The sequence below is a fragment of the Corvus brachyrhynchos genome, unplaced genomic scaffold, assembly GCF_000691975.1.
Source record: "Corvus brachyrhynchos isolate BGI_N302 unplaced genomic scaffold, ASM69197v1 scaffold67, whole genome shotgun sequence".
NCBI classification, from domain to species: domain Eukaryota; kingdom Metazoa; phylum Chordata; class Aves; order Passeriformes; family Corvidae; genus Corvus; species Corvus brachyrhynchos.
Window position 1 is genome coordinate 1,035,383 of NW_008239114.1, and position 23,435 is coordinate 1,058,817.

Consider the following 23,435-nt stretch of genomic DNA (forward strand, 5'->3'; position numbering starts at 1 on the left):
AAACCACCCAAAAAAATGGAGGAAATTCCCCCCCAAAAATGGGGGAAATTCCCCCGAAAAAATTGAGGCAATTCCCCCCCCCCCAAAAATGGAGGGAATCCTCCCAATTGCTTAATGATTGATGGAAGAAAAGAACACTGTTGGGTCAGTTTTAGTCTGCCAACTCTTCAGAAGTCTTGGAATAAGGTGATCTGTCTGTTTTCCTTTCTAAATATCTTTTCTAAACTCATTCTTTATAAGGCCCTGGAGGCATTTTCATCTCAGTGCTGCACTGAGCCAGTGTCAGCTTGAAACAGTATCTGCTGGAACACATCTGCATTCCCTTAATTCTCTCAGCTGGCTTGCATCAGGTTAAGCCGGTGCAGAAAGTTCTTTGTTCCTACTCTGGATATGGATTTTTTTTTTCTCCTTGAAGTCTTGCATAATTTGGAAGTTTGATTTCTACTTCCTATGTGTTGCTTTTATGGCAGTTGCGCGTAAGACAGAAAGAGCTGGCTTTGGTTGTTGGACCCAAGAGGGAGTTTGTGTTCATGGGAAAAGACAGGCAGCTTATGTTTTGAAGTTGTGCTGGAATCAGCAGAACTTCACTGCGGACTTCGTCAGACTTTTTCTCCCTCCCCCAGAATATTTGAAGTACCTGCTCAGAAGTGTAGGCAGTTAAAAACAGGTCTGGAGAAGAGGGACCTGTGTAAAATGTGAACATTCAGGAAGGTACAGAACCTTTGCATTCCTTCCTGGTGATATGCCCTTCCTTTGACATGGTGTGTTTTAAAGCAGAAGACTAAAAATGTAACTTAAAGTTTGCTTATATTTAACTTTTTTTAATAATCTTGCAGGGGGGAGCCTAAAACGTGGTATGGAGCCCCAGGGTACGCAGCTGAGCAGCTGGAGGATGTAATGAAGAAACTTGCTCCAGAGCTATTTGAGTCCCAGCCAGATCTCTTGCACCAACTTGTCACCATAATGAACCCGAACACTTTGATGGCCCACGGGGTGCCTGTATGTGTCGGACTCCTGTGCTACTCCCCCAACCCAACCCTCTTTGATTGGAACGCTACTTAAAGCTGATAATTGAAGCCACTTTTATAACAGAGGTGGTGTGGTGGTTTCCATGTGTGTTGCATCTTCCTTATCCAGTAAAATGTGCCAGTGTGAACAGATGGGCAATGGCATTGTTGCCTTTGGAATCGACTGGCAGACTCTTCTCTGGAGATCCATCTTGGATATTTCTATTTCTGTGTCTCAGCTGGAAGGTTTAGGCTTTACCTTTGGAACAATGGCAGGAGCTCTTGTATGTCTGTTCAGTCAGACACTGTTTTTTTGGCACAGAGTTTCTGTCAAGGGCCCAAACCCCATTCTTCCTTTATTTGTCATCCACATTCTCTTATTTTTCCTGGATAAGTCCTTAGGTATTTAAAAAACATTTTTTCATCAAATTTCATCTTATTCCATACTAGATTATTCATGGGAATTATGTCCCTTTACAACTTAATTGGCTTTTGATGAGCTGGCCTTGGGACTTGAAGGAAAATCTGGAAAAAGTAGCAAAATTTGTGGTGTCTCCTATGATTTGGTAGCCTCCAAAATGGAAGGATGCAGGAAGAGACCTACCTGCTTTCATGCTGACTGTACAGCCCCAACAGTCTTAGATGAACAACAGTATGTACTTTAAGGTTCCCAATTTCTCTTCCCCTTCAGCTGCACATTGGAGAGAGCTGGATCTGTGTTGACCCTAACCCTGAGGTGTGAGGAGCACAAGCCCCAGGCAGCCAACCTAGAGCTATTCAGAGTGGGGTGTGGCTGAGTGGAACCCTTGGCTTTCTGGGGTTTTACATGGCACTTTATCAGCTGCCACTTGTAATTCTTGGGCTTATGGTTTCAAACTCTTGGAAGTCCTCACCGAAGTTACTGCGAATTGGAAATCCGTGTTCTCCTTGAGCCGCCAGCTGTGTTTGAGTGTGAGCTGACGCTGGCCTGTCTGTCCCCCCAGGTGTACCGAACCAACCAGTGTGCTGGGGAGTTTGTGATCACCTTTCCCAGAGCTTATCACAGCGGCTTCAACCAGGGCTTCAACTTTGCTGAAGCTGTGAACTTCTGCACCGTCGATTGGGTATGTTCCAAACCAGTTTTCCCCTAAGTGAGCAGTTCCAAAGCTGTTCCTAGCTGGTGTACAGCTCTGATTTATCGCTGATGCACAAGTCTAGGCCACAGATCAGAAGGAGCCTGTTACTGGCAGCATGGTGTTTGCTGAAAGGGTTTGTCATGCACTGAACTGGGGGCTTCCTCTGGTTCAGAGGATTTGGTTTGGAATTATACATTAGGGCTGATGTAGCTTTTGCAGCACAGTCCCGTGCATGCCTGGAGTATGAGATGCACCAGTGCTACTGGGGTCTGCTCATTTTTGTGTCCCTGAGTTCCATTTCAAATCAAAAGCTGGAATGGAATTTCCTAATTTATTGCCCTGGGAATTCTCTAAGAGGTACTTCATGCAGCTGCAAACCAAATCCAACTTGGATATCTTTTCTGCTTTAGCCTCTGTGGTAAAGTCAAATGATACATGCAACACACGCTAATAACAGTTAAAGACATTGATAGTCCTCTTGTGGGGGAAAAACATAGGAATTGCATCTCACGTGAGAGCATCCTCTTGGATAGCAGAGGTACTCTCGGTTTTTAGGGAAGAACACCTTAATGAGAAGAGAGCAGAAAGTTCTCAAGTTCAAGTGGAAGGTTTACAGAGCAGTACATCATTCCCAGTAAGCTTCACTCAGCTCACTGACCCAGCAGAGATGGACACACATTACAGCTATTAGGTTAGAGTTATTGAATAAGTTCTCTGTCTTCTTTAAAATAAACATGAATGGAGGACAGTTGGTCCTAAGTTACAAGTAATTTTACCTTCACAGCAAATGACTCAGACACACAGTGCTATCTGATCTCACAAAGACTCTTTGAAGCTTCTGATATTTCAAATTACTTCTCTTGTGATTTTTTTTTTCCCCAAAAGGTCTTGGCTATTTGTAAGTGTGGCCCTATTACCGCAGGCCTGGGCCCCTAGGGTACATCACCGTGTCCCACAGCCATAGGGAGGAGGAGGAGAGAAGATCCAGCAGGCAGGAATTGTGCAGCAAAATTGATTTATTTAATTATTTTACAAACTCTATTTTATAGACTTTTTTTTCATAGTCTAATTGGACAAAGGATCAGCCACCCCTTGGGGTGATTGGCTAAAATCCTAAAACATCCATTGTCAAAATATTTTTCTACTGTACCATAAACAAGACTTCTCAAGGTTGCAGGTGTTTGGCTGTTTACATAACTCTGCTACGTCTTCTGTGAGAGAGAAAAGTCTCTCACGGACTTAGAAAATAGCAAGAAAATCCTTTCTAGCAGCATTTTTGTATCCACAAAGCCCAACTAAAAAGGTTGCTAGATGTAAAAAACATTACTTGGGAGATGACTAATCTTGCAAGAAAGTTTTCTGCACTTGACTGTGCTCACGTGTCAGTTGGTTTAGTTTGGTTTTCCCCCTTCCATGAGTTTCACACTGGACCCAACACAACCTCATTGTACCCTGAGCATCACTGTCTGCCTGGCCTTAAAATAGAGCTGAGTGACCTGCCCGGCTCAGGCTGCTCTGCCTGCAGCCATTTAGGGATGTCAGTGGTCCCTGAGCCAGCAGTTTCTCGTGCTGCAGCACAGTTCATGTCAGGGAGAAGGCCCAGGGTGCCCTGCACCTGCCTGGGATGGGGCATCCCCCGAGTGGTGGAAACAGGCCGGGTTTACGTACTTGTCCCGATGCTTTCTTGGCCTCACTGCATTTTTATCTTGGATCTTCTGAGCCCACTGTGGTTTAGTGATTTAGTAGCCCTTAATTACAACCTCTACAAGAGAGGGCACCTCCCCCAGCTACCCAGCTCACACCCACAGAGTCCACTGGGAAAGAGCCATGAGCATCCCTGTTGTGCACAACTCGGGATCTTGATTTCTCTAGTTTTACACTCCAAAGTATGAATATTGTCGCTAGAAGGATTTGTCTTAGCCTTTCCTTGGGGCAGTTTTTGGTTAGTAGCACGCAGAGTTAGTACCTTGTTGTCGTTGCCCAAGTGCACCCCCTGATGCCGTGTCTGCCCCGCAGCTGCCCCTGGGCCGGCAGTGCGTGGAGCATTACCGGCTGCTCAACCGCTACTGCGTCTTCTCCCACGACGAGATGATCTGTAAAATGGCTTCCAAAGCAGATGTCCTGGACGTTGTGGTGGCATCTACAGTCCAGAAAGACATGGCTATTATGATTGAAGAGGAGAAGAGGTTACGTGAGAAGGTTGATAAACTGGTGAGTTATAGGAAATAATGGTTTGGGTGGGAAGGGACTTTAAAGGTCATCTTGTTTCATCCCCTGCCATGGGCAGGGACACTTTCCACTAGACCAGGTTGTTCCCAGCCCTATCCAACCTGGCCTTGAACATTTTGAGAGATGGAATTCATTACAATGAATGAAGTAACAGTTGAAACAGTGATATGAGAACATGCTGGTTTTTGTACCAGGGTGTCAGAGGCTTAGAGGTACATAGTCCCTTCCTAAGTTGTGGATTTCAGAGGACTACCTGGGTAAAGAATCATTGATCATGCACCTTATTTTAGTACCTGCCCTTTAATGTTGTTCAGAATGTCACTTTTAAGGTAATATTTGTACTTTCAGTAATATTGCCAGAAAAGCTGATTTTTCATTAACCAAGATTTCTGTCTACCTGGCGTTAATATCTTATATCTAAACTTCATTGTTCTTTCGATAAATTTACCTTCTGATGTTCTAGCTTGGAATAACCACCTCTTTGTAACAGTCACTTCTTCATTAGGCTTTGGTGTAACACTCTTGCAGGGAGTGACTGACTCAGAGAGGGTGACGTTTGAGCTGTTCCCTGATGATGAGCGACAGTGCCTGAAGTGTAAAACCACCTGCTTCATGTCAGCAGTTTATTGTCCCTGCAAACCTGGGTTGTTGGTGTGCTTGTACCATGTCGAGGACCTCTGCTCCTGTCCCACCTACAAATACAAACTGGGGTAAGCTTGAGGTAGTAACTAACACCATGATCTGGAGATAGTATTGTCTGTGCAGATACTGTGGTTTGGTAATCTCTGCTGCCAGTGGGGCTGGTCTCTGTTTCTGTTTCAGCCCTTTGCAAATCCAGTGCCCCCACAACAATGGGACTGTTTTGTGCTCACACACAAAGCCTCTTCAGCATTCAGCTCTTCTTGCTCTAGAATGGCAAAAATTGCTGGCTAAGTTAGTTTGCATTTTTATTTATAGCAACCAGGTCATTGTCCCTTAGATCCAGTCCTTGCCAAGGAGTATTGTTTTGCTCTTTGGAGCTTTTCCTTCCCGTTGTTAACTTTCCCGTGCTGTTTAGTACGTTTTTGTCCTGTATGAATGTAGCTTGCTCTAAGACAGTTTCACAATTCCGTAATTGTCCTGCAGAAATTGCCTTTTCAAGCAATTGCAGCAATGAAACTGTCTCAAAAGGAGCATGGTGTGGTTGTAAGGTCTTAATTGTTTAACCCTGAGTGCACAGCAGCTTATTTCTCTGTTGTATGGACCAACACATCTTAGAAGTACAAAATGATTTGGGGCTGGAAGGGGCCTTAAAGCTCATCTCATTCCATCCATGCCATGGGCAGAGACAGGCTGTTCCAGTAGTCCAGGTTGCTCCAAGCCCCATCCAACCTGGGTCCTCATCTTGGTGCCCCTCCTTCCACCCTCCTGCTGCCCCGCAGTGTTGCTGGAGGTTTGAGGTGTGTGCTGCCCGTAGGTACCGCTACACCCTGGAGGAGCTGTACCCAATGATGAACGCGCTGAAGATGCGCGCGGAGTCCTACAACGAGTGGGCTTCCAACGTCAACGAGGCCCTGGAGGCAAAGATCAACAACAAAAAAAGTGAGTATCTTACCTGCTGCCTGTAGCACATAATTCAAAAGGGACTTTTCTTTTCAGTTTTTAGTTTCTGAACCGTAGCAACTTTTTTCTTCTGTTACAATCAAAATAAATCATTTATCACTTCATGTTTTAAAGTAAATATTTGAGCTGTTACAGTCCCAGAAATGATGCTAAGCTGTCTCTGTGACAAGACTGTAAATCACTTTGACACAAAATATAGCTGAAGTAGAAACAGAAATACATTTAACAGGTTGTGTTTCTAAGCCTTACCATGGAAAATGCATCACAAAGGGAGACTTCTTAACTTAATGTCTTTTCCAACAGGTCTCATCAGTTTTAAGGCTTTGATAGAAGAATCAGAAATGAAAAAGTTCCCAGACAACGACCTGCTGCGACACCTCCGGCTGGTGACGCAGGACGCAGACAAGTGTGCCTCAGTGGCCCAGCAGCTGTTGAATGGCAAGAGACAGACCAGGTAAGTACCACTCCATGTCTGCAGCAAAATTGGGGCATCAGAGATGGATGTCAGTAGCCACTGATGGATGCTAGTGCTCTGCAAGACTTAAAAATTAAAAGAATCTTTGTCTCCTCAGCAGAGCCATCTTTGACAGGGAGATTCGGTTTTACTACATATAATAAGTTGAACATCCTTGGTTTTCAAATCTCTTCTTCCTCTGTGTTTGACAGTTAATCTGTAAATTCATTCCAGTGTTCCCTGAAAAGGCAAAAATGGTGTGGTATGTCCAGACAAAGTAACACTCTGCAAGATACAGTCCCCTTGTCTTTGTGCTATGGGCACTGTAAATCTGCCCACAGTACAGGTGATCTTATGTTCATTACCCTCTGTGTTGTGGAAAAACAAAGTGCCTTAACTCCCTGAGCTGCTGCTGGTGGGAATGTTGTATGAGAGCTCTGAAAAAATACTTGCTCTTTACATTGAATCTTTTAGATGGGTTATTTGCTCAGGGGATTTGAGGATAGGGCAGAGTTTGGGTAACATGTTCTTTGTGAACTGCCTGCCTGGTCTCGCTGGCACTCTGTGTCTGAAATGAGTTGAAAAGAGCCAGAACAGAAGGCCAAGGCTGGTTCTCCTCATTGCACAAATCTAGTTATGCCTGTATAGATGTAAGAGCCTTTCTCTCGGGATTCATGAATTGTCATCTTCTGTTGTGTCATTCTTCACCCATAGATCCCAGACTGGTTTGGGTTGGAAGGGACTCATCCCATTCCACCCCCTGCCATGGCCAGGGACACCTTCCACTGTCCCAAATTGCTCCAAGCCCCCTCCAACCTGGCCTTGGACACTTCCAGGGATGGGACAGCCATAACTGCTCTGGGCAGCCTGTGCCAAGGCCTCACCACCCTCACAGGGAAGAATTCCTTCCCACTGTCCCATCTAACCCTGCCCTCCTTCAGCTGAAAGCCATTGATCAGGGCACCCAGACTCACCATGGGTACACTGAGCCTTGCGGGATGGTGGTTTCTAAGAAAATGTTGGGTTTATATATGTGGAGGACAGTATTGCTCATGTCCAACAATCTTACGTGTGAATTACTTCATAAAAAATTGTCATTTGTCCCATCTGGAGAATTTTCACTCATTTCTGCTTCTTTGAACAACATGGTGTTTATTGGAGCAGTTGCCTTTTGTGCTGGTAGTGATGCCTTTTCCTGGTCTTAAAATCAAGAGTCAAACACGGTTAGAAGGGGGAAAGGACATTTTACCTTGGTATTTATTTTAAGGATCCTTAGGTGAGCACGTCCAGGTCATATGCACCGAAATGCACCCCGCCAAAATGCCCACCCAAAAAGATCTGGTATAATATTCTAGGTGTTACTAATTAGCAGATCTATCAAAGATTCCCCAGTGAGAGGCTCGAGCGAGCCTCGCTCCCCAAGGAACCTTCCCCTGGATGGTTCTATCTTGGTTTGCAGAATGTGTTCTGGAGAGGACCTTGGGGTCTGGGGCACACTGATCCTCAGCTACGAAGCTTCTAAAATGTTGAGTCTCTCAGCTTGACAAACAAAGGGAAAAAGCACTGAGAGTACAGAAGTTGTAAAAAGGGTATAACAGGGGTATAAAAGAAAAGGCAAAAAATCTTCATGGCATCAGTAGAACTGCACACGTGTGGTTCCTGCATGTCAGCTGCCTCACCAGGACTCGTGTAGCTCATCACTCCTGCGTTCTTGCAGTACTTTGAAGGCTGGCTTGGAAGGACTTTGGGGGTGGAACGTTCTGCTGTCACACTTAGACGTGATTCTTGTCTTCCTTTGTGGTGATCCCTGTGTAAGTCTTTGTAGTAGGAACTTGATAAAAATTCACCTTTGCTGTCTTGCACACACAGGAGGATGAAGCCTCTGTCACAGCAACATAAAAATATTGCAACAAGGAATGAGAAATTCACAGGCATGACTTCTGCCAGATAGGGGATTTCCAACCCAGAGACTTGAGGCACCATCATCGAAGGACTTGTCCACTTCTGATCTCCTCCTTCATTTGGTGTTGAGCCATCTCTTCTTCTGGCATCCCCAGTCTGTGTTCTCCTATCACTGGTGCTTTTCAGGTCTCCCAGTGCTGAACTAGGAGCAGCAGCCAGGCCATTCCCAGCTTCTCTGTGCCAGATGAGTCCTTCCTGCACTGAATGTGTCCCTGACTTTGTTTGACCTGGGGAGAGCTGGGAGCAATTTTTATCTTCATCTTCTTGACTAGGTGTGTTCTTTTGTGAGCATGAGAGGCTCCCAGCCTCCCTCACAGCTGGGCCTGCCAGCTCCTGCAGCATCCCAGACTGGGACAAGTAATTCACCCAGTGCTGCTGCTGTACACAGTGTCAAGGCACTGCTTGCATTGAGATTCTTATTTGCTCTAGAAGAGGTTTTAGTCCTTCTTGCACCATTTCTCCTTGGATCTTTTTTGGCATGTTTCTGGAGAAAGTCCAGTTTCATGTCTTCATAATTTTTAAGTTTTAAAACCCATGTTAATTGATTTTTTTTTCCTTACAAGATTGAAGTGGGGGATGCTCATAACTTCTGGAGAAAGAAATAAAGAAGAGAATTATCTGCTTAAAATCTTCATACATGTTACATCACATGCAGATTCATGTGCCTGAAGCTCCCATCTGCAGGCTGATGGACAGCCTCCATCACGCCGTGTGCCAGGTGTTGGTTAGGAAGGATTGTGGATTCTGCCTAAAATTTGGTTTGTGCTTTTGGCAAACTTTCCATTATGGACTGACCATTTCGGTCTGATTCTGAGTTTGGAAGAGGCATGCAGGGGACTTCTCTACTGTGGGAAGGCCGTCCCTGTCAGTCACAGCAGTCAGTGACACCGGAGGATCTCCTCCAGTACAGCAAACACAGCAGTTGGTGGGGAGAAGACCAGGGGAGATGGTAATAAATCATAGTAAATCCTGTGACTCCTGCTCACCAGCTTCTCTGCAGTACCTGAAGAGGTGCAAACAGGCTGTACATCCCTATTTCCTCTGGGTGCTGAGGGATTAAACCCTCACAGATGCTGGTTGGGAGATATTCTGTGAACATCTGAATGGGGCCAGAGTCCAGTGTGGCCCGCGTTCTCCTGGCAGTGGAAGGCAGCAGTGTTCCTGCCCTGTTGCCATGTTTTTCCTGTCTTTTTCCCTTCCTTCTCTGTTCCTTAGAGTCTCTGAGAATTTGTGCTTGGAGACCTTTGTGATTAATAACCCTGGATGGACATGGGTTGGGCTTCTGTCAATGGTTTTTCTTAGGCTCATGTAATTTCTGGTTTTCAAAACATCTTGTGTCAGCTTTGCCATTTAGATATGTGTGTGTATATGTACATAAATATTTATGTATTTCAAAACTTGTGCCTTTTCTTGGAAGAGACTGTAGGGCTTCCTCAAAAACCAGTAGAACAAAGCAGACTGTAAAGAAACCTGTGTTGTACCTGAGGCTTTGAATTCATTTTATTGTTCAGCTGACTGGGGTTTGGAACTCCCAGTGAGATCCTGTGTATCCGTTAAAAATACCTATTTTTAACACGGAATGGTAAATTAAAATTTATTTTATAGTGTTCACATTCCAGTCATGCTGGCATATCCTGCTGGGCTGTTCTCCTCTTTTGTATAAATAACGTGCTGTGGATTCAGTTGGAGCCAGCATTGTAAGGGATCTTTCCTTTTCTGTTCAGGGTTCTCAGACCTCATTAATACTGGCTTGAGTTTAGAAAGCTTTTAATATTGGGCAATTTGTTAACACTTATAAGCCACTCATTTGATACAAAGCTTTTAGATAAAAATAAAAACGCTGATTTCAGTGTAGAGAGGATTTTTCAGAAGTGCCTACACAACCTGTCAATATAAAACCCATTCAGAACTGGGATTTGTTCTCTTTTGGTGTGGGCATGGGCAGAGCTGACTACAATAGCTACTGCAACATAACTGAATAGTTTATCCACAGTTGCTTTGTGTTCTGGAAAAAAAGCTTAATTTTTTTCCATAATAACCAGTGCCCTTCCAAGGCTGAGTAGTTGTTCCAGAATCCTGTTTAATATGAGTGTTTCAACAATAGCTCGTTCTGCAGTGGCAGACTGAGGTTTCCCATGTGTGTGAGCCCTGGGCTGCTTGGGTGCTTGTGAATATTCTCTTATCCCTGAAGAAGGCCTGGCTGACACGAAATCCTAAGCAGATGTCAGGGAATCAAAAAATCACAGAATGGGTTGGGTGGGAAGGGACCTTAAACCTCATCTTGTTCCACTCCCCGCAGGGACACCTTCCACTAGAGCAGGTTGCTCCAATCCCTGTCCAGCCTGGCCTCGATGTTGAGAGTTCTGGTTTTTATGTTTTTCAGTGCTAACCAAGAAAGCTGAACGGTGTCATTGCAGGTACCGCTCCGGGGGAGGGAAGTGTCAGAACCAGCTGACGGTGAACGAGCTGCGGCTGTTCGTGAGGCAGCTCTATGCCCTGCCCTGTGTCCTCAGCCAGACACCACTGCTCAAGGTAACCTGGGAAAGCCTCGGGAAGGGAGCCAGGACCATTTACAGAGTGATGGGTTTGCACTGCATTCATCTGCCATGTCACTGTTTGCTCCAAGAATTAATACCTGGGCACTGGCAGGCTGGGCTGACTTGTGCACATGGGATGCTGAAGAAAGGAGCTCTGAGCAGCTGCTGTTCGTGGTCAGCAGAGTTTTATACTGCACAGGCAAATCAAACCATTCATGTTGTATGAAGGATTGCAGGAGGAGGAGCAGGATAACCTTGGTAACTACAAGTTAAGAGTTTGGGGTCAGTTAACTGGTCTGCTCTTACGAGTAAAGCCAGGTTAATCTGAGAGCCTTCAAACTCCCCGCTGCTCTGAGGGGACAGCTCTATCGTTCTTACCACTTTCCTTCGTTAACCCAGAATCAGTTTTCTCAGTCTTGTAATTAGATCCCTCTTTGTGCTCTCAAGCCACATTCCAGGAAACCCCCCAGATAACTCCAGCCAAACCCAGCCCAGGCTGCCCAAATCCTCTCTCTATCAGAGTACCTGCTTCTGGCAGGAGTCAGGTCACTGTGGATCCCACAACCACCAGCTGTGCTAGTTCTGTGCTCCCCAGATGATCAGCCCTCAGGCAAACTGAAAGCAATTCAAAATCTTGTTTCAGAATTTGCCAAAATGTTCCATATCACACTGAGGGGCAATTAAAAAAAAAAAATCTGTGCATCTGCAATTCCTGTCTTAAAGGAGAAGGGCTTTGCATATTTGTGACACTTGAAACCAGGAGGTGGCTGTGTCCAGCTCTTGAACTGTGCCTCAAGTATCCACCCAGCACTGAGACACCAGACAGTGCCATGTAAATGAGTGGGAATAAACCAGTTCAACTCAGCTTTGACTGCTGCTTTGGAAGCTTTATCAGCCCTGCAGTGTGTGGATCAGATTTGATACAGTCCTATTTACAGTTATTTGTTTATAGCACTGAAGCTGTGAAGTTTTCTTGGTGGTTGAAAAGCAGAAATTTGGAAATGCCAGACATGCAAACAGTTCCTCTCCATCTACAGAAAAATAACAAACACATATGGTCGGGGTGTTCCTTTGTATCATCCTCAACAAGCCTCAATTATATGTAGTTGTGCAAATTAGGCCGTTAATATAAATGACCAACATTACTGGAGATGGGTTCACAATTCAGTCTGTCTCTAAAAAATGTTTTATTCCATCCTGGGGGAGGTTGCCCACCATGGGAAACAGCCTCACTGGCAAAATGCCAAGGTGTCAGCTGTGAGGGAAGAACTTCCTGCAGGAACAGCATTTCAGGCAGCACTGGGAGTACTGGCGGGTTGCTTCGTACAGAATAATCCCAGCCTTCACTGTGGGATTGCTCTGGATGACTGTGCTTTGTCCTGGGGAAAGTGCAAACAGCCCCAGAGATACCTTTTGGGGTAATGAGCTGCTGAGTGCCTGGAGAGAGAGAAGGTGTTGCCCTGCATGAGAGAGTAAAATGCCTGTGGCTCACTGAGACCATAGGGTGCAGCTCAAAAGCCGTAGCAGTACAGCAAGAATGACCCCCTGAACCTCTGTGCCCTTCTCAGTGTTTTTCAAAGCCTTCATAATGCTCACCTTGCTGTTCCTCAGCTGCCTGAACCATTCCAAAACAAAGCCAGACAGCAGCACCCATGGGAACACTCAATTTCCCTTTACATCCTTTCTGTTCCTCGAGCCCTCTGTCTGACGCCTCTGGGACTGGAATTGCCTTGTTCTGGGATACTCAAGCTTGTGGCCATGTTACATATGACAAGGTGCTGGCCCAGTACTGTGTGTTGAAGACACTACTGCAGTGTTCCTGCCCTCGGGATAATTTGCCATGTGCACTGTGTGTGTTGCAGTGCGGGGTTTGCCAAGACCCTGTGCTCCCGTCGTTAACCCTGCGCTTCCATGGTTAAGTGACTTAGCAGAGGACTTTCATCTGATTTATTGTTGCATTTGTGTATTTCAGGATCTCCTTGACCGTGTGGAAGCTTTCCAACAGCAAAGCCAAAAGCTCCTTTCCGAAGAGATGCCCAGTGCTGCAGAGCTGCAGGAGCTGCTGGACGTCAGCTTCGACTTCGACGTGGACCTGCCCCAGCTGGCGGAGCTGCGGACACGGCTGGAGCAGGCCCGCTGGCTGGAGGACGTGCAGCTGGCCTGCTCAGAGCAGAGCTCCCTCACTCTGGATGACATGAGGCGCCTCATAGACTCCGGGGTGGGGCTCGCGCCCTACCCGGCCGTTGAGAAGGCGATGGCCAAGCTGCAGGAGCTCCTCACCGTGTCCGAGCACTGGGATGACAAAGCCAGGAACCTGATAAAGGCCAGGTAGAGCTAAATCTTAGTGTTGTATTTTGTAGTTCCATGAGTTGTTTCAGATGGAAATGCCCTGACTCCTGGAGGGGCTCCCCTTTGTTCATCCAGTTCCCAGCATGAAGGCAAAGCTTGTGGCAGCCAGAAGAGACAGGGCTGGAGGAGGGGCATGAGGGATGGAGTGGTTTCAGGTGTCACGGTTGCCTTGCAGTGAGTGTGTTGCTCGACCATCTTGTGCAAATTCTCCTTTTGCCACAGAGAAGGGGTTTAAGATGCCTCTTCCTTCTTTTGCACCTTCCCCTCCCCGCTGTCGGGCTGGAGGACACGTGTCCAGATAAAGCTCAGATAGGTACCACCAGTGGGTAAAATTTCATGCGCCCTCCCCGGCCGTTGAGAAGGCGATGGCCAAGCTGCAGGAGCTCCTCACCGTGTCCGAGCACTGGGATGACAAAGCCAGGAACCTGATAAAGGCCAGGTAGAGCTAAATCTTAGTGTTGTATTTTGTAGTTCCATGAGTTGTTTCAGATGGAAATGCCCTGACTCCTGGAGGGGCTCCCCTTTGTTCATCCAGTTCCCAGCATGAAGGCAAAGCTTGTGGCAGCCAGAAGAGACAGGGCTGGAGGAGGGGCATGAGGGATGGAGTGGTTTCAGGTGTCACGGTTGCCTTGCAGTGAGTGTGTTGCTCGACCATCTTGTGCAAATTCTCCTTTTGCCACAGAGAAGGGGTTTAAGATGCCTCTTCCTTCTTTTGCACCTTCCCCTCCCCGCTGTCGGGCTGGAGGACACGTGTCCAGATAAAGCTCAGATAGGTACCACCAGTGGGTAAAATTTCATAGTCCATAGGGATCCATGTAGGACTATTTCTAACTAACAAGGAGGAGATTTTTCCAGATTAGTTGGTGCAGGGAGGAAGGAAACAAGCCAAATACATCCTTACTAAGAAAAATTTTCTTGTGGTTTTTACCTTCTGATTTATAAAGTAAAACAGGGAAGAGCCCAGTGTACTTAAAATTTAGGAAGGTGGCACAAACTTTTATGTTCCAGGTTTCTTCCCTCAAGATTCTTTTTTTTTTTTTAAATTTTGTCATAGTTGGAGTATTGGAGCGTTTCTTACCCCCTACTAACCACAGTGTTTTAAGATAACTTCATATAGCACTTTGCTATATGCTGACTAAGCTTGGGTTTAACATTCGATAGGGAGCTCTGTTGTGTTCGTAACGCTCTAAAACCTCAGAATCAAACTGGGAAATACAGAAAACCCAATTTCAGGTTTTTAACCTAATGCAGACTCTCTCAGCTGGTGCTTGTCTGGGGTTTGGTGGGTGTTTGTCATTCAAAAGTTAATAAAAGGTAAACCTTCCTTAAGTCCAAATGTGAGAACATTTCTAGCAGGAGTCCAGAGTAAGCAAACAGATATTTCTAAACCTGCCCTGCTCCTGACGCCCCAGCTCTGCTGGGTGCAGCCAGTACTGAATGTAACATCATTATTTGGTGTGGCCCTCTGATTTTAATAACCCAGCTGAGTGGAAGAGCCCCTCAGTAAGCAGCATCTCACTTCTGGGCTGTTGTGTTCCCCCAGGCCCCGGCAGTCCCTGAGCAGCCTGGCAGCAGCAGTGAAGGAACTGGAGGAGATCCCAGCCTACCTCCCGAATGGAGCAGCGCTGAAGGACGCAGTGCAGAAGGCCAAGGACTGGCTGCAGGAGGTGGAGGCTCTGCAGGTACGTGAGCCTGGCTGCTGGGGAGGGACAGTGACCCTGCTCATGTCACCAGAGTCACCCCACACCCCATCCATGCTCCGGTGTCACACTGATTCCGAGCACCCGCTGTGGGACATTGGTTACGCTCACTGCCCTGATTCCTGCTTCTCTTTCTGATCTGTATTCCTTCACCTTTGCAGCTAACTGCCTGCAATAAAATCTATAAAAGAGCTATTAGCAAAAATCTAAAGTTAGAAAGTTACTGCATTATGGAACTTCACCTTCAGGTCACTTTTACTCAGTTGCTCAGTAACAGCTCCCTGTTAATCACATTTTTGTGTACTACACTGAGGTACAGAGTGGTGATACAGATGTAGTTCCTGGCTCAGCCTTGCAAATGCTCAAGCCAGGGGTCAGTGGGACTGTCCAGATCAAACCAGGGTGGCACTGGGGATAGCCCTGATTTCACATTTTGGTATAAGTTGCCAAATATTTTCATTTGTCCTCATTTTTTTTCTGATCTAACTTAGGGGTATTTTCAGGCCCCTCTGGCCTAAATCGGGCTTTTAATAAAAAGTTACTTTGAGCTTTTATTAAAAAAACTAATTTTCCCATACTTAAATATTTTGAAGGAATAAAATTCATGTAATACTAACTTCCACTTGAGGGCTGTCTTGAAAGCACTTGAGCGATTTTTTTTCTTGGCGTTTGCTAACTTCTTGGTCTGGACTCTAAAATTCTGCCTCTTGAATATGGGAAACTAGTTCTGTCTGTGCCAAGAATTCTTGCTTCAGTTCTGTGAAAGTTTTGTTAAATGCCTGTGGTCACTGTGGCTCGCAGGAAGTTCTTGGTGTATCCCATATTGCTGCCCTATGCCCAGAAATTAATTGGACTTGGAAGTTGCTAGAGATGCTGGGGTTGTTTTGGTGAATAGTTCCCCAGTCCTACATCACTGCCTGTTCTAGAAATTACCTCTGGAATTACTTCTTGTGCTACTTTACTTCTGGGCGTGTGGTACCTGCATTGCCCGAGGTGTGGGGTGCCAAGGGAATGGCCAGAGCTTGCTCCCGAGGGGCACACGGGATACTGGAGGTGGTTCTCACTCTTGGTCTGGCACTTGTCTTCTGGTGCTGTAGCTCCCTGCAGTACCTCAAAGGAGGCTGGAGCTGGGGGAATCAGAGGTTTCTCCCAGGCAACAAAGGACAGGATGAGAGGAAACTGCCTCAAGTTGCGCCTGGGGAGGTTCAGGTTGGCTATTGGGGAAAATTCCTTCACTGAAAGGAGTGGTCAGGCCCTGGCACAGCCTGCCCAGGGTAGAGTCGCCATCCCTGGAGGGATTTAAAAGGTATGGGGATGTGACACTTGGGGACATGGTTTAGTGGTGGCTTTGACAATGCTGGGTTAATGACTGAAATTGATCTTGGAGATCTTTTTTCAATGTTAATAACTCTATGATTTTATGATTTCAGAATTATTTCCGTTTCCTGCTGTGAATGCAAAGTGTGAGAGTGGGAGGCTGCTTATATTGTTGGCACTCTTGTTTTGTTCTGTTTTCTTTTTAAAGGGTCATTTGGCAAGTGTATTCTTGCTTCCCAGCCCCTAAATGTGTTCTTAGTTTTGTCTGGATAATCAATGAGTAAGTGCAGCACAAATGTTGGACCGATAGTGCAGGTCACTGAGCTGTCTGAGCATTAAATTCATTTGTACAAGCTGTGTCTTGGGTGCATCCAGCATTTCCTCATTTCCAACCCGGCAGGTCGGGGGCCGTGTGCCCGTGCTGGACACGCTGGCGGAGCTCGTCACGAGAGGCCGGTCCATCCCAGTGCACCTGGATTACCTGCCCAGGCTGGAGGCCCTGGTGGCCGAAGTGCAGGCGTGGAAGGAGTGTGCAGCAAACACATTCCTGTGCGAGAACTCCCCGTATTCCCTCCTGGAGGTAGGAGGCGTGGATTGGGGATTGGTCACGGTGCAGGCACACGGACTCAGTGTGCGCCCAGGAAGGAGCAGTAAATATTCAGTAGATTGGCAGAACTGCTTTAGGATTACATGAACTATTGTAATAACAACTTTTGTTAGTGACCTATACTTTTAATAATAATTTTAAACTTTTTAAATGCTTAAGATTTAGCTATTTTTTCCCTTAATCAGTGGCTAGTGAGAGCAGGCAGTGCCAGTGTCTAACATTTTCCATACGAATATGGGAATAGTGACAAATCTGCGGCACTGGATTAACTCCAGTGCATCAGGCCAAGCTGCAGGTGAGCAGGTTCCTACCTGCTCCATCCTCCTCAGGTTCAGGTGTGCCAGGGGCGAGGCTGGGGCTGTGTGTGCTGCCCTCTGGAGCTGTGGCTTTAGCCGTGTCACACCTGCAGTCCTTGAGCAATGTACACTCTGCCCTGCACTGAGGCCCTCTGAGCCCTCTCCTGCTGGGACAGACAGGAATGTAAGGCAGCCCCCGGAATCTCTGCTCTTTTCCAGGGTTTGCAGTTTCAGTCCTGTGGAGGTTGTCTCTCTGTACCAGCAGTCTGGGTGAAACGCAAGGGTTGTTCGGGTCTGGCCATTTCACAAAATTGAAGTTCCAGCCTTCCAGCTCTCCCTGCCTTCCAGATAACCTCATCCTAATCCCTCAGATCTTTGATGGAATAACTGCAGGAACCCTAGTTCTCATCAGTTGCCTGTGGCTGCATCCAGGCAGGAAGGTGCATTAAGAACAGTGCAGGTGTAACACTGCTGCAGGTGGGACACTGCTGTTCTGTCCCTCAGGTATTGTGTCCCTGGTGTGACATCGGAATGCTCAGTCTGAAGAGGAAGCAGAAGAAGCTGAAGGAGCCAGTGCCAAGTGGCAAGAAGAAAAGCACTAAGCTGGAGACGCTGAGCGACCTGGAGCGAGCGCTCTCCGAGAGCAAGGACACTGCGTCCGCGGTATGTGGTCAGATCTTTCCTAACTGGAATTTCTTCTGAGTTCCTTGAATCCTTGTTTCTGTTTGCCTCCTGTGCAGGAGTGTGGCTTCCACCCTGTTCTTGCTGTGCTGCTCTGCAGAAGGACTTCTGGGACTGCACTTTTCTGTGTTCGCTTCAGACTTCCTAAAATTGCTTTCAGTGGAAACAGCATGTGTTGTTTTGTGCATGAAGCAGCCTCACAGTTTGCCAGGCAGTGCCTGTAGCTGAACAAAGCACAGAAAAACAAAAAATGGAGACCTGTTTTCCCTTACCATACCTAAACCTTATTAAAAATGGGATAGGGTTTGCCCAAGTCTGATCCTTTCAAAGAACACAATAATCCAGCACCATTTATAATTGAAACAAGCACTCTAAATAATTAAAGAAAACCTCATGCTTTGTGGAGTCACTAAAACACTGCTCTGGGTGGAACAGACTCAGTTGCTGGTGGGGAAGGGCTTCATTCCAGCAGACCTGGTGCAGAGCCTCCACCTTGGCCAGGTAATGATGGCCTATGGTGGCTAATGAGATGCAGTAGGGGCTCGCTGGGTGGGCCTTCAGTGTCATTAATTGTGGGACATCTAAGTTTTAACCTATGGCAATTACTTGAAGCTTGTACATTCAGTGCTTTGGTGTTGGCCTCTCTTGTTTGGACCCCAGAGCCGGAGCAGTGTCCCTGTCGTGTCCCTGTGGCACTGTGGGGACGGGCTGGGCCCTGGGTCACACCCAGCCCTCTGTGACTCCAGCACCCCTGGCTAAGGAGACCCAGGGGCTGCACCCAGGAAAGGGAAGTCATTCAGTGTGGCAGGGTTTGTTTCTGTCACACAAGGGGAACCAGAACCTTCCCACAGTGAGTCTTGGACACTGCCAGCCCAGCTCAGCACCTGTGCGCACGTCGGAATGTGCTGTGCCCCAGTCCCATGTCTGCCCAGGATGGACAGAGCTGTCTCATTTTTCGAGAGCTGATTTTAGTCCAGGAATTATGCTTGAAAGCCATGATGTGGGAAATAACCACTTTGTATGTATTTATAAACTCTCTTGGTATGTTTACGTACATTATAAAATGCGTAGAATTAATTAGTTGCAGCTGGTTTGAACAGCCTTTATGCAACTGGAATGTATTGCTGTCTTTATAGGAGCTAATGCTAAAGATTCCTGAAAAAAGGATCAGGAGCATCTGCAGAGAGGGCAAACAGCACATCCAGGGTACACGTGAACTTTGCCTGCTGTTCACAATCCCCAGAGCAAGTTTATAGGTCAGGGTGTGGCCCTGAGCACTGGGCAAGTGTGTACAAGGTGGGGGTCAGAGGTACATTCACATTTGTGAAAATGGCCCAGGAAGCTTTTCTGAGTATCCAGAGTCAGACTGTTAAGAGACATATTCCCAGAGCAGTGTCTGCAATCCAGACTTGCACTTCAGGATCTGAGCTGCTTAAAGGCAGACTGTATTTTTGTAGTACAGAACACAAAAGCTCGGAACACAGAGGGGGTTAGGAGCTATTATTTTACAAAGAGATAAGCTTTTTATCTCAGGGCCTCATGAGAAAATGGAAGGGAACTGAAGTCACACCACTGCACATCCCCTACTGCTGCTCCTCCAATCCTGATTGCTTCCCTTCCATCCCCACCACTTCACATCCCCATCCCTGCTTCATTCCAACATTTAAAGCCCTGAAGGCTGGCGTGTCTGAAGTGTGAAAGAGCAGAGGGCACCCTGTTTGTAACAAACAGTGTTCCCTTGGAGATGCCATCCTTTGATTCCCTTTCAGATGGCCACGCTGGGAGAAGCCCGGCTGAGGGAGATGGAGGCGCTGCGTGCCCTGCGAGCAGCCAACGAGGTGAAGGTGTTGTCGAGCGAGGAGGACGCCGAGCTCAAAGTGTGTCTGTGCCAGAAGGAGCCGGCTGCTCCCATGATCCAGTGTGAGCTCTGCAGGGGCTTCTTCCACACCGGCTGCGTGCCGGTGCCCGGCGCTGCGCCGGGACTGCGCGTGTGGCTGTGCCCGCACTGCCACCGCTCCGAGAAGCCGCCTCTGGAGAAGATCCTGCCGCTGCTGGCGTCCCTGCAGCGCATCCGCGTGCGGCTGCCCGAGGGGGATGCCCTGCGCTACATGATCGAGAGAACTGTGAACTGGCAGCACAGAGCACAACAAATGTTGTATTCAGGGAATCTAAAACGCATCCAGGACAAAGTTGGCTCAGGATTACTGTACAGCAGGTGGCAAGCCTCGGCGGGCCAGCTGCCAGAGACAAACAAGGTGAGGCGGGGCCGAGGCTGGGCTTCCTGGCACAGGGAGCGCAGGGTCGGCGAGGACAGGGGCTAGCACTGCTCCAGGTTTGGGTCCGCTGTAACTCCCTACAAATCCCGTCAACACAGAGGGTTTGTTCCTGCTTTGGAGCTCTCAGGAGCTGGGTCCTGCTGTGCCCCTCAGCCAGGATGTGTGTGCCCCAGCAGCAGCTTCGTGTTCCCTTCTGCTGGAGTCCAGGAACAATTCCTCCCAAAGAGTCTGTTTTCTCCTCTCCTCTTCCAGCTCCTGTGTTCTGCTGTGACACCACTAATGACAGAGCTGCTGAGTTACTGTTTCTGGAGTGCTCACTATTCAGTTGGTCTTTATATTCTGCTCCTACAAGTATTCAAATAGGGGTTTAAGTGTTGAGAATTAACTGACAGAGGCACAAACTGTCCTGTGCATTACCGGCTTGGCTCTCAGACAAGGTTGTTTGCAGCAAAGTGTCTTCATCCTTTGCTGCTTCTCCTCACTTCCACTAGACCTCCCAGGCTGAATATTCTGCTCATATTGCTGGGTTTAGCCACATCAGCTGTTTCAGGTGGGGTAGTGAGGGAGTTTGTCTTTTTTCAGTGAAGATCTTTCAGCAAAGAGCACAAAGAAGGACAGGAGTTAAACAATTTTCCTGAGATAACAAATGCAGAAGAATACCAGAAATCAAAGCTCTGTGTTGTATAAAGAACATGAAACACCCCAAAATGGAGTATACTTTATTTACATTTTGAAGCACCTTAGTTTTGCTAGTCTAGTCTGGTTACAGTTAGGTTGTGTTTCTGTTTTCACATTCACTTATGTTAAAACATAAACCATGCCACACGTGCCTGATGGGGTGTTGCAGCTGCTTCTCATTCACCCAGCTGTGCCAATGGCTTGTGGTGACCAAATTTTTCAAGCAGGAAAGTCAGGATACAGAAATGAAAATATGTTTAGGTATTTAAGAGAATTTTTCTGGTTATTTAGGTCTGAAAGTATCCTTTTGCTAGATCAGCTAGTGTAGCTGAAAAGAACTGGCCAAGATTTTGGAAATATAAGTTGATGGTTGGCCCAGAAATTGAAACAGTGAGTTTAGTTTTATTAGCATGACGATACTAGCTCAGCGTGGAGCTGTGAGGTTTCTCCCACCCAGAGCCGTGTAACCATTTTTGAGGGGTCTGGACCTTAAGTCAGTAAACCTTCCAAATCAGGGTGTATCTGGCTGAGCTAGTCCAGGTCCCTGTGACTGCATTTCCCAAATCAGGGGTCCCTGGGAAGCTCGGTGGAAGAGGATCTGACCGTGTGCCTCTGCCTGGGTCCCTCAGTGTGCCTGAGCCGGGGACCCTTCTGAGCCAGGCCCCAGCGTACCTCAGCACAGGTGTGAGCTGAAACTTCTGTCTCCATGCATTTGAGGTGGTTTTCTGGTGAAGCCAGTGTCTCACCATGGCTGTCCTGTCCTGTCCCAGTTCTGTTTTCCCTGTCATCTGGGCTAATTCAACACTCATTTCCCCACAAGAAGCTCTTCCAATAACCACTGGAGTTGGGCTGCTTGACACTGGCCAAAGTGAGGAATGTGGGTGAGTTTGAAAAATTCCCTTGAGAGCAGCAGTGGGAATTGAGGAGAGCCATATTCTGCAAGGGGCCCAGGCACTTGGGTTAGTGAGGCAGAGGGTGTTGTGGAAGGCTCCTGGTGAGTTGCCTCTGGCAGTGTCAGGAGGTGCAGGCTTTGCTGTCGGCGTGTCTGTGCCCAGGCAGGGCAGGGCTGCAGTTTTTGGACCAGAGCAGTGAGATACAAGATTCCAGTAGCTGTAAGAGAAACAAGTATTGATCCTATCACAGTTATTCCACACTTCAAACTCCACATTGGGTGAAACTGTCTGCATTTTGTTTTCTAGGTGTCACAGACAATTGGAGCAATGTCATTCTCCATGCCTCATGACTGGGATAACAGAACTGTCTATTTGCATTCTCCATTCTCTACAGGACAGCACTGCATCCCACTTCATGGTATGTAATCTTCACTTTGCTTTGTGGGGTTTCTCCCTGCTCCCTCCTTTTTTTTCCCTGTGTTTGGGGGAGGAGGGAGGGTGTCCTGGTCACCAGGAGATGGCTGAGCAGGCTTGTGACTGTTGGTTTCTCCATCTCCTCAGCAGTTTTGGAGCTCAGTGTCCAGCTTTGGCAGAGGGGTGCGTTGCTTAAGGGTAGAAATTTCCCATATGTAGTGAAAAGGTGTGGCACAATGGGACAAGAGGAATCAGGAGAGCTGGCCCCTTCCCACAGGAACAGCTGCCCCAGGCTGTGCCCCAGCCGAGCTGCAGAAGGGGGAAGGAAAGGGGAGAGGCCACGGGAAGTGTAGGAGGTGGATGGGAACAGCAGGGATGTGGTGCTGGAGGCCATGGGGTACTTAATCCACAGGACACAAGTCCATGTGAGCTTTGCTGCAGCACAACTGTCCAGCTGTCAAAGACTGGGGCTGCCCCAGCCCTGTGGGGCTCTGCTCTGCTGGGGTCACTCAGCACAGGCTCTGGACCATCCTCACCTCAGACTCAGTGGGTTGGACTAACAGACAAGCTGTGAATCGCATCATTTTATGACTGTGACAGAAGTTATTTACTATTTCTTCCCTCCTGATGCATAATGCTCCAGGGACACAAGTCTAGACTTACCTTCATGTCTGTGCAGCTCGGTCTGTACTGGTGTTAGAAAAGCCATTTCAATGGAATGTTACAGTTCACATCAAACAAGGCAGTTCTTTGTGTCACCAGGTTTATTTTTCATATTTGAGTTATTCTGAATTAATAAGCTGTTCTTTATACAAAGATTTTGGCCTCCCCAGCTGGGACTGTTTCAGAGCCCCACATGAGCTTTGGAGCCAGTAGCAGCCGGGGGTAGTGACAATAGAGCAGGACCTTGTCACCAGGCTCATCCTCTCCGCCTCCCATCCTCTCCTCTCATGGCTTCCTGTACAGATCTCACTCAGTTTGTTCATCTTACCCCCCACTCATTAGGTAGTGAGGGGATTGTCACACTCCTGTGGCTCCCGAAGCAGGAGAAGTTGCCAGGAATGATGGCAATGCCTTATCCTCGAACCAGCAGGGAATGGGAGCATGGCAGGGTGCTGAGCCACAGTGCAAGCCTTCATCTTTCCTTTTAACCCTGCTGTTAAAAACGAGCAGTCAAGAGGGAGCAGATAAGAACTAACTCATACAGTTGCAGATTTAAAGTCTTTCACCATTTTTTACTGTGCTACCAGCGATTTTTCATTATCTGTGCAGTTCTTGTTGGTGCTGGCACTGAAAAATTCATGCTGTGTCTCCTTGT

The 23,435-nt window shown here is 47.3% G+C and overlaps 1 protein-coding gene across 2 annotated transcripts in view; it reads left to right on the top strand.

Annotated features, from left to right (window-relative positions):
• Positions 1-23,435, top strand: part of KDM5B (lysine demethylase 5B) — a 71,042-nt gene that overhangs the window by 44,993 nt on the left and 2,614 nt on the right. Inside the window, exons 12-25 of one of the 2 annotated variants that reach the window (XM_017739809.1) lie at positions 837-999; positions 1,991-2,110; positions 4,139-4,333; positions 4,880-5,061; positions 5,808-5,932; positions 6,257-6,407; positions 10,787-10,901; positions 12,879-13,175; positions 13,636-13,694; positions 14,799-14,937; positions 16,673-16,852; positions 17,680-17,838; positions 19,626-20,111; positions 22,010-22,121. In XM_017739809.1, the coding sequence (XP_017595298.1) occupies positions 837-999; positions 1,991-2,110; positions 4,139-4,333; positions 4,880-5,061; positions 5,808-5,932; positions 6,257-6,407; positions 10,787-10,901; positions 12,879-13,175; positions 13,636-13,694; positions 14,799-14,937; positions 16,673-16,852; positions 17,680-17,838; positions 19,626-20,111; positions 22,010-22,121 (2,483 nt within the window). Of the gene's footprint in view, positions 1-836; positions 1,000-1,990; positions 2,111-4,138; positions 4,334-4,879; positions 5,062-5,807; positions 5,933-6,256; positions 6,408-10,786; positions 10,902-12,878; positions 13,235-13,635; positions 13,695-14,798; positions 14,938-16,672; positions 16,853-17,679; positions 17,839-19,625; positions 20,112-22,009; positions 22,122-23,435 lie in introns of both variants that reach the window. The other variant, XM_017739810.1, reaches the window with a different exon arrangement.